Source organism: Triturus cristatus, chromosome 6 (assembly GCF_964204655.1).
Source record: "Triturus cristatus chromosome 6, aTriCri1.1, whole genome shotgun sequence".
NCBI lineage: Eukaryota > Metazoa > Chordata > Amphibia > Caudata > Salamandridae > Triturus > Triturus cristatus.
In genome coordinates, this window is record NC_140589.1 from 868726528 (window position 1) to 868737273 (window position 10746).

The 10746-nt window shown below is 43.8% G+C and overlaps 1 protein-coding gene across 1 annotated transcript in view; it reads right to left on the minus strand.

Annotated features, from left to right (window-relative positions):
* HNRNPU (heterogeneous nuclear ribonucleoprotein U) overlaps positions 1 to 9185 on the minus strand; it is a 58553-nt gene extending 49368 nt beyond the window's left edge. Inside the window, exons 1-7 of the mRNA XM_085611459.1 lie at positions 8373 to 9185; positions 7822 to 7933; positions 7659 to 7732; positions 3982 to 4121; positions 2988 to 3087; positions 2481 to 2593; positions 1955 to 2218 (exon numbers count right to left, since the gene is read on the minus strand). Of these exons, the coding sequence (XP_085467585.1) occupies positions 1955 to 2218; positions 2481 to 2593; positions 2988 to 3087; positions 3982 to 4121; positions 7659 to 7732; positions 7822 to 7933; positions 8373 to 8859 (1290 nt within the window). The 5' untranslated portion in view covers positions 8860 to 9185. The remainder of the gene's footprint in view (positions 1 to 1954; positions 2219 to 2480; positions 2594 to 2987; positions 3088 to 3981; positions 4122 to 7658; positions 7733 to 7821; positions 7934 to 8372) is intronic.
* Positions 9186 to 10746: the final 1561 nt, after the last annotated feature.

Genomic DNA, 10746 nt, shown 5'->3' on the forward strand with positions numbered 1-10746 from the left:
TGTTTTCAATAATAGTGTCTGTTCGGTTCTGTGGTAGCCACAATTCGGAGTCTAAATTGGCCTTGGACAAAGCTAGAGAGGTCTTGCCTCTCTTGAAAATTTTAATCGATTCGGAGTAGGTTTTAATTAAGATGCTTTGGTTTGTGGATTACAGTCATGCCAGTTTGTTAACTGAAGTATATTGTTATTAGTTCATTTTATATCCGATATTCTAGACTTGACCTTAAAAACAGACTTTCATTATTGTACTTTTAAGTTAAGCTTGTAATAAGTGCAGATTCCCTTGTATGCCGATTTTGGATTGCTCAATTTGATATTTACATAAGACTTGCAAAAGAGAAGACATCCATACACACTCACGAAAAGCCAAGGTTAGAGCATGAGCGTGGAGGAACAGGACAGCAATGTGACCTAGACGAGATGTAAGCAGCGAGGGACGAGGCGACGACTCATGGCAAAGTGTGGCTCCTAAAATAGCTCGAAGGCGCAGGAGGACTGCCCGCGGCCGACACACCCAGAGAGAACACTGAGGTGCCCAGGGAGGAAGAAACCCAAAAAGTGCCGATATAATACGAGCACAGGCAGCAAGAATAGGGAAAAGAACATGAACTGGTGGCAGCGGCCAAAACACCAGCACCTAGCAAGCAGACGACGGCGAATATAATTCAAGAAAGCAATAAGTGGTGGGCGTTCCTTCTCTTACAACGCTGTTAAGCTGTGGGACACCCTCCCTTTCCATCTACGTCAGTAATCTAGTCACCTGACCTTCCGGAAATTCCTTAAAACTTGGTTGTTCCAAAAATCTGCATAAGCATCTGTGTCTACTCCGTCCGCTGATGTTGCGAGCGCTGGGCAGCCTTAAGGTAGCTATGCGCTTTATAAGCGTTTCTTCATTCATTCAATAATGGTGAGCAAACCAGCACGATTGTGCAAGAATGTTTGTATAATTTGCGCTGAGGACATAAGGCTCACCCCCAGGGCCCCAACGCCTCCTCCGAAGAGTATGGGGATGTCCACGCCAGCGCTACATCACTACCCACACAGTTAAGGGGGGGGGGGGCAGACAAACCAGCTATGGTAGGGCTGGCACCCGAAGCATACAAGGAGGCACACTGGGGCAGCCATACATGGTTACCACAGCCACGGTCATCCAGATACCACTGGCACTAGGACACATATAGTGAAAATAATTCTTGGACATATTTTCAATTTGAGATTCGAGCCTTCCACGTGTACCTTACCACATGCGACAGGAATGCGATTAGGGCGCGTCTGTGTACATGCAGCATAAAATGATGCTAGCCAGGGTGGCCAGGAGCTGGTCGGGGAAGGGTGGTGCAGCCCTTTAAGGGAGTGGGGGGGATATCCCAAAGTGAGTCAAGAGAAACAGAAGCCATTCCACACACTGGAGGGGAACATTAACTGGTAACGGTGCATCAAGAATGTGTCACCCCGGGCCTGTTCATCTCGCCGATTGGCGTAGTAGAGGGGCCTTACCCAAACAGCACTCCTGAAAACAATCTCCAAAGCAAACATTGCCAGTGAGGCCCCAAAAGCAGGAACGCAGAGAGATTTAAGACTAAACCTTCTACTAGCATCCTACGTACAACTCAAGAAGAAAAGGCAACTGGGTTCAAAAGCACGGCATCGGATTTTGCAGCCAGATGCACCGTGTCATCATTAAATAGCGGATGCTGGAAGACGCCACAGCTCTAGTTTCGTGCGTCAATTCCCAGCTCAGACCAACGACATCATCCAATTCTCTAGGGTACCAAATATCCGAGTGAGATGCCAATAACACTGCTGCATAAAGAGTCCTGCAAAAAATACTGGGAAACAACCAAAAAAGGACCACTAATAAATCAAAGTTGGTTTCTATTTCAGCTCATTTGTGCCATCCAGTGCCGCAAGAATATTAGTATAAGCTAAGATGTGGCAATTAAACAATTCTTACCTCACAGTCTTTCTTACTGTCTGGTCCAATGGGCCCCCGAGTCCGCTCTTCCAATGGAACATTCTGGATGAATGTGTATCCTTCAAGTATGGGGAAGTATGGTTCAGCCTTCTGTCCAAAGTTGAACTCAATTGCACAGTTGTGGCAAAGGACATGAGGAAAAAGTGGCTCTTGTATGACATCCGCGCCAATTTTGAACGCTACACCCAGGTCCTTACCATTTCTGGTGTAGGAAAGCTCAATTCCGTCATCTCCATCAAAGTTCTGTAAAACAGTTTTAACATGCTTAGACAACAGGTTATGCACTCAAGGAGAGACCACTGCAAATATTTACTTGTCAGTATCAAATTTACTATATAATTTCAGCGAAAACGGGAGTCAATCTCGTCTACTTTGGGTGGATGATTTGAGCCTCAACATCGGCGATTCGAATACTACAAGAGTTGGGTGAAAGCAACCCAACTTGCAGAGCTACAAAGAAAGCCACAAGCTAATTTGAAATGGAGCCAATTGTTCATCAACTTACAACAAAGCATCCGATCACGTCATTTTCATCATACTTCTCGCCATAGTCCTCAGTGGTGCAGTTGATAGTCTTTAGGCCTTTCATGGAGTAACCATAAGAATATTCTTCTTCACCTGCCACACAAGAAAAGGACAAGACATTGACACCTGTGAAGTTAGTTGAGTTGTCAATCAACAAAGCTTGATCAGGAGGTAGCCTGACCGAAAAGGGTTAGATGGGAGGAGTTTATAAAATCTGGTAAGCAATATTAATATTTAAGAGAACCAATGGTCTTTTATTGACAGGCACAAAGTGTAGTAAGAAATACCACAATCCCCCAGTACACAAGTCGTGTATCGTTCAGACCATCTATTTTAAGGCAGACTGCAAGATGACCTATAGCTGGAAGTAATGCTGCCCCCCCCCCAATATATTACACTACACGGGTCTAAAATGCAGCAATAACCATCGAGAGACATCGGATCACTACATAGAAATACACAGGAATAACAGCCACAATTAACTTACCCAGAAGCATTGCACATTTGTTTAAAGACCAGCCAACACGCACTTCGTGTATATCTATATCTTTAGTATACAAGTGTTTAACTGGGATCTTCTCAGTCACCTGGTCAAAAACAGAAGTTAAGCTGGATTTAGTGAAGAACATTGATTAAATTGAACACTACACATCATGCCAGAAGTTTTAAATGGCCTACTCAACCCCTTAACAGGACGGGCGAGATCACCACCACCCTGATCAGTATCACCCCCGAATCTAATAAAACGTGCCTTAAATCCCCAAATTATAAAATAATTGCCATCAATCATGCTGCTGGTTAGTCGCGGCAATGGCAAGATGCGAGCGCTAGAAGCTCCAAAAAGCTTCAAAGCAAAGGTAAAACCGCTAGACAGTGCGCAAGCATGTAGGGGCACTGCAGGATATGCAGAAAACGTGTAGGATTGCCTACTGTATATCTACCAACGCTACAAAGTCAAATCCTCTGGCATGAGGGCGCAATAAGACAAATGATCACAAGTACAGGCCACACACACAATTGGCAGTTCAAACATTGCTACTTCACTTCCTCATCACGCAAATACTTACCATTTATAAGTCCGAAAATGGATAAAGGCGAAAAGCACGCATGTCTCCTCCGAAAAGCGGTAATAAGAGGGCAACTTCAAAGTAGTAGCAGAACTACAAGGTGTAATTTTATATTGGTTGGGTCCTTATACCATAACTTTTGTTCCCAAAACACTAAGCAATTTTACATACCTCAAATGACAAGTATTGTAACAGTGAAGTAGCGGCACCGAGTGATCGCGTAACATCCCAGGTACAAAAAGTTGGACAAAACAAACCCGTTGTAATTGCTCCACTATGTGTTGTGCACTGCTCCAAAAGGCATGGAAAAAATGCTTCTACATTAATGCAGCCGACTACACAGATCACTAACTCAGTCGCTGCGTAGAGCTCAGAGTTAAATATCATTCCACCCAACAAATAAATAAAACTAACCTTCATCTCAAAGCAGACTTTGCCTTTAGAAACTCCATAGGAAGCCCTCCCTCCAGCCCAAAGGAAGGCAAAGCTTTCCATGGTCAGAGAAGAAGCACTTAAGCGATCTCTTGAGATTTTGAAGTGAAGATCACTGTTATCTGTCAAGACAATAAACATGACAGATTATTTGGTCTTAAACCATTCAGATGCCTGGATTATAGTTTACAGAAAGCATCATCAGTATTTGAAAATTTCACATGTAACAAGCATGTAGACTACTGCACAGATTAAGCATATTACAGCCAGCAGTCAACAAGGACTGGAACAATCGGATGTTACGCCAACTAAGGAATAGAAGTAAGTTAGCACAATGTTCGTTTGGCATTCATTGCAACGTTGCTTTTGACATTATTGCAAGCGATGTAAAACTTGCAATGCAAATCGGCAAAGTCAGTACATTAAATCTCAGGTGCATTTGATTAATTTTAAACTGAGCGTGTTGGCATTTTGGAAAACGCCTCAATGCAATTATTAGCACACAATACAATGTGGATGTCAATGGAATATATAAAACAAGGTCTGAAAAGGGTTGGGAAATCAAAGTCCAATGCATCCAAGCTTACCATCATTTATCGTGTTAAGAAAATGCACTTTTAGTGCGGTCCCACGTGCAAACTACATTACATCACCCAAGACGTGCTCCTGGGTGCAACAACGTTTCAGTTGGAACACTATAGATAAATGGACGCCTCAGTTTAAATCGCAAAATTCATTCGATATTCACGTCACGGTTAGTAGATGCCAACCAGAAATAAATGACAAAGCAGTGAGCCTACTGTAGATTTAAGCGTTGAAAATGGGCCTGTGTCCCGACCATATTTACTAAGTGGGAAAGGTCCCTATATTTAGCTTTCCAAAAGAAGGATCACCCACACCTCACCATCCAAATAAGTGCATTTAAGTGTATTAAAATTGTAAAGTGCTTTGGGTTTCTACTCTGCAATAAGGGGTTGCTACCTCGTCTTTTACGGTACCCAATGCTGACAGATGGTAGCCCTAGAATTCAAACTTAGTTTTTACAAAGTGGCAAATATATATGCAATTGGAGAGCACCAGTTGTAACAAAAAGTATGCTTCCGACAACTTCAAAACAGAAATTTGTCCCACACTAAATGCGAGTCTTTACAATATATATGCCGCTTGAGTAGGCGATATCGGCCTTTTCTTCTGAGTGCCTATCCAAAACGTTCTACTGCCCACCCCACCATCCATTGCATTCGTCTTGCGTACCTGACAGGGAGACGAAAGGTAATATCGAAGAAGCTGGCATGACATGCTTCCACTATAACAGACACCACCACCTGGTGTCAGCTTCTGCCATGATTTAGACAACAGATGGACTATGCTCGTATATCACAGGTCAATCAACAGCAGGTTTGCATTTGACTTCAACCCCTGACTAAACCCCCGGGCCACAAGATTTGGCTTCGAAAGCGAGGCGGCGTGAGAGGTACGTCGCTCTGTATTTGCAAGCAGTCAGGAATATACAAACAATGCTTATTCTGTATATTTCTACACCCCACAGGCAAGCAAGCTATATAGCAGGGATGCTCAAAGTGAGGCCCGCACTGTTTACATGCGCCCACTGCTGAACAGCTGCGCTATGCTGCTCTTTACTACACTGAACGATAACATTCAGAAATCTGGCAAACAGAAAAGCAGTTATTTACACGTGGATCACAAGACTCAAAAGGCACCCTGCCATTGCTTCTTAAAAGCACCTTATTTAAAGATATGTTAAAATGGGATAGTATTTTCAAAATCCAAGAATGTACGTCATTAACATGCAGAAGGACATCAGATTATATCACTTCCTAGAAGAAGGTTCATTTTAAAAGGGGTGGTTTTCATAACATGAATTTAGAAACATGTATGCCTTACCTGGGATAACACCATTATTGAACCAGGAGGAAAGCCGTACGCTATTGTTGGTCTAGGTTATTATACATGGATTTGGAAGCCAGGACTTGTTCCGTTTTCTGGTTCCACATAATGCAATCCAGACACAAGTTAGGTATCTCTTCCCCTCTCATTTACATCACGAGTAGTGCTAGTTCTTTGCACAACAAGTTAGGATGTGGATGAAGGCAAACCCTCAGGGAAGGCCCACGGATCCAAGAGAACCTTGAGTAAGCCAGATCCAGGCACTTTGCTTGAAGCCTGCAGAGGCCTGCCAAGCGCTCACAAAGGCAATTAACAGGACAAAGACTCCGAAAGTATCATTCGTCTGCCGTCAATGTAGTGATTCAGAATTCATATGGCTGGGTGTTCTGTATTCAACTGATTACATCAAGTGTCTGTTCAGCTACAGCCGATGCCTTACCAAATACAAGTGTGTAGTTTCCTACCTGAACAGCAAGTGTTTACTCAAGAGCGCACAATTAGTCACAGGGTGAGGCCAAGATTGAGAGGTTCCATGCATAAACAAATGTGAATGTGCGATGGAAAATAGTGACTTGAATAATCTACTCGACCTAACTAATGTACAGGACCTGTAAAGATTAATAGTGCGATCCTAGGAAAATGTTTTATTTTGCAGAGCCACCTTTTTATTATCCCATACGAGAGCACATACATAAATACACGTATACAAGTTCAGCATTACTGTACAGAAAGATTTGATTTAACATTTGCTCCATATATAAGAATCTATTCGCATGATCCCAGACTTGCACCTTAGGTCGCCAATAGCATGGTCATCAAGGCATGAATGCTTCTCAGGTCAGGTTTTAAAAAACGCAATTATAATAAATAGGTTACTAAAGCATGATGACAAACATTTTCCTATTGAAATGGCCACAATCTTTCCCACTAAGCAGCTTTCCCAATGCAGCTTCCCACAATGAAAATATGTCAATTACAAAAAGTTATTTCATAACTACTTAAACATATTGTTAAATATTTGTACAGTTCATAACAAGCCACTTAAGTGTTAGAAAAAAACCTTGTACTACAGCCTCTCATTTCAAACTATGTACAGTACTGTCAGCTCGATTAATACAATCCGCTTGACTTCAGTAACATAAGCAGACATTTGACCTCTTCCTGAATGCAGATTAAAGTTGACAAGATACCCAAGATTTAAAGGTATCTTTAGTGCTCGTTAACTTCTGAGTGAACAGAACACCTGTTTTGTCAACCCGCTAGAATGGACAAGTAGGCCCTAAAAATAGCTCCCACTGGTCAAACCCGGCTCACATTAAAAGTGGGAGTAGATTTCTCGAGGTCTGTTCGGATAAAGCAATAAACACAAAGATCAAAGTCTTCTATTGTCACAACTAGACCTCGTGTCTGTGATCCCTTCAGGACTTTTTTTTAATAAGAAAAGAAATCCCACTACCAAGCACTCCTGAGGTTTACAGAAACGATAGAAAGCATAAGGAGATTGTGAGGCACAAGATTATTTTTTACTCTAATAAAAAAAAAAACGTTAATTCGAGCGGCAGTAATACCGGCTCAATATTCTGGTGACTATGACCCTAATTTAGAGGGCAATGTAGAATGAGACCCGCAAAGTACTTTCCCGACTCACTGTTAACACATGAACATAGTTATCTGTACCGGTTTATAAGTTTTGTGGTGCTACTTTCTCGATACTAAGAAACTCGGCTACTCGTAAACAAAAACTGACTTACATGCATCAAGAGAAACAGCAGTGTCGTCCAGCTTTTCATCTTCCTCCTCTACTGGTGGCTGTGGTGATTTGGCCCTTAAGTGCAAATAGACAAGCTTTTAAATAAATAAAAAGGCGCAACGCACAAAAGTAAGTAATGGCGCTTGTGTACTTTTTATCCATACCGACTATACTTGTTTTCCTCGATATACTCAAAATATCCACGACCATGATCTTCACGTGGCCTCTTGACACCCCTCTTCTTGTCGCTCGCCTTAGCATCGGATTTAGAGTCGCCTGCAAAAAGAATCGAGGAATCATTGAGGAATGGTGTGGGGGAGATTAACACATAAAATATAACCAAATCATACTTGTTTCGACTGCGATTTCACGAGAGTGGAAAACTGAACTTCATAGTTAACAATACCATGTAAGCGTCAATAACCCGGGACTTTAATAAACGCCAAGCATTGCCAGGTTACAGATGGTCGTTTAAACTTGGCGGTAAGACGGCGAGCCATGTCCACCGCCATAAACACGCCTTCCAGAGACCATGTGCGATGCACAAAAGCGCGGATACAAAGAGCCCGCGCCGCCCCGCCCTCTATGGCAGCCATTTTCTGCAGCGCCGAGCCGGGAGCTCGACTGCAAATGGAGGCGCCGACAGCTGCGTCCCCTCCCCCACTACAGCACCATGCCTACCACCGGCTTATGGACACCATCCCACCGTACTCACCCGCGGTTGCCTGCCCGGTGCCCGCCGCCTTCTTGGGAGTGTCTTTTTTAGCTTCCTTCCCGGAGGCCGAACCGTTTTCACCATCTTCATCATCATCCTCGCCCACGGGAATGCCCTCGTCTTCCTCCTCTTCCTCGCCCTCCTGGAAGCCCTGGTCATCGCCATTCTCGTCCTCACCGGAGGCCTGTGCTGCGGCGGCCTCGTCTTCTCCTTGTTCCGCTGCATCCTCCTCTTCCTCCATCTCCTCTTCTTCTTCCTCTTCCTCCTCCTCCTCTTCTTCGTCGTCGTCGTCCGCTGCGGGTTTAGTGCTACTCTTGGCCTCCGGTTTAGGCTCACCCGAGCCTCCACCGGCCTCCTCCTCGTCCAGAGCAGTTTGCAGGCGTTCCATGAGTTCAGCCTTCAACCCCTTGTCTGAGAGGTTACGCTTCTTGAGCTCATCTTTAAGCTCGGACACCTTCAGCTTCTTTACGCTAATTGGTGAACTCATTGCACCGCTGAACTGCTACACCGCGAAAGCTCTGCCTCTTCAGGTAGCGGCGTGGGAGCCCAATATGGCGCCACAAAGCTGCGGGGCGCGCTCACTCGGGAGGGGCCGGGCGCGACTAGAGCGAAAACGGTAGCCGATGAAGCAAAAAAAACGCGAGACCCCGAGAAAAGGTGCACGCGGACACTCGGGGCCACCTATAGTTGCAACAGCGCGACAACTACTAATGCGTCCGGCCCTTCCTGCCCGCGCGCGATAAAGAGGAGAGCCGTATCGCGAGCACGCAAGGAAAAGGGTAAGCACTCCTAAAGGACGATGTTGCACGTCACTGCGTCGTTACCACGTGACCTCTGTCTTGGCCCCGCCTCCTATCTGTCGTATTTTCTACTCTGAGGAAGTCTGCTTCTCTGCGCGAAGAACGGGTTGGGACTAGCCTGCAGCACTGGGCAAAGAAATTCTTGGGGCTCTAATAGTAAATAATGTAGTGATGGCGAATCTGGCCCCCCAGTTTCAAAGTCGGCATCTATGTAGGTATTAGGCATTCTGTGTTATGAATGTTGCTCCCCTTGCTGCATCGCAACTGTGTAGAACATATGTTGCGTCACACAGTAATTAAAATATAGGAATATTGTACACTTATACTATAAGATATTGTGGTATTTTGTGGATTTTACGTAGGCTTCTGGAGTTCATTGTTAAAGTCCAATTCAGTAACATGCATGTCAACATTTTAGACAAGGAAAGTGGGAGATTTTGGAGAAAAAAAATTGGACCATGTATTTTCCCAATTGACACTTACTACAAAAGCAATTTTCAGCATAAAAAACGAGTCTCTCGTATGAATTGGGTCTATTGGCATGTATTCCTTTATCCACCTCAGTAGTTTACAGTCTCCAAAGACTAGCTGGAAAGCCACTTTGTGCAGTGGTTTGCAGGTCGTCTTCCCTGCCACCGTGTGATTTCGGCTCCTCACCTGGTGACCATGAGAAGGGAGCCAAAACCGTGTTACACGTGAGTTGGCAGTCTACACCTGGGCGGAGAGAAGTGTTCATGATCGAAGCACTTTTATGGCAGTCACTGCAGTTGACAGTAAAGCAAATAAGAAATGAATGTGCCTTAAACTTGACACAAAGCAGTTGGTTCTGAGACAGGAACTCGCAAGATGTCGAGGGGAGGGGGGGCGATGTTATATGGAAATTGTGTCCTAAGGTAATAGATACTGAAAAAAGCTTTTTACATTTCTAATTCTGATTGTCTAACGGAATATGTCTCAGGACGGGGCCAACCTCAAGCACAAAAGTGACGAGTAGGAAGGACATTGAGGTAATGACTGCCTTAAGTTCACCAATTTTTGAAATACAGGTGCAGGAAGTTGGCTCCACATATACTATACCAAAATGAGGTATAGTGTGCACAGAGTCCAGTGGAACCTCAAAGGTAGGCAGAGGTAAAAGTATATAGCACCCTACTCTCTATTTGTGGTAGTCTGGTCGAACAGTAAGGCTGTATCAGCGGGAAGTGTTAAGCATTTGTTGTACACACTGGATCAGCAAATGATATCACACACTCAAAGACTGAACTTCAGACCAATTGGTTTTGTATAAAAATATTCTTTTAGTTTTTTTATTTTCTAGAACCAAGCAAGCCTGACACGGCTAAGCAATAAATACTTTACAGTAGTAATGCAGTTAGTAAACAGTTTGATTTGCAATTGTATATGCACTTTGATACGATTACAGTAGAGCTACTAGTAATGTAATACTTTTGATATACTGTACATATACTTGGTATTGGCTTTTTAGTAGAATGTCAAGTAGATTACTTTACAGATTACTTTTTTTACACAGTGCAGTATACCTGAATACTGCACTGTGACATTTCCTGTAACCA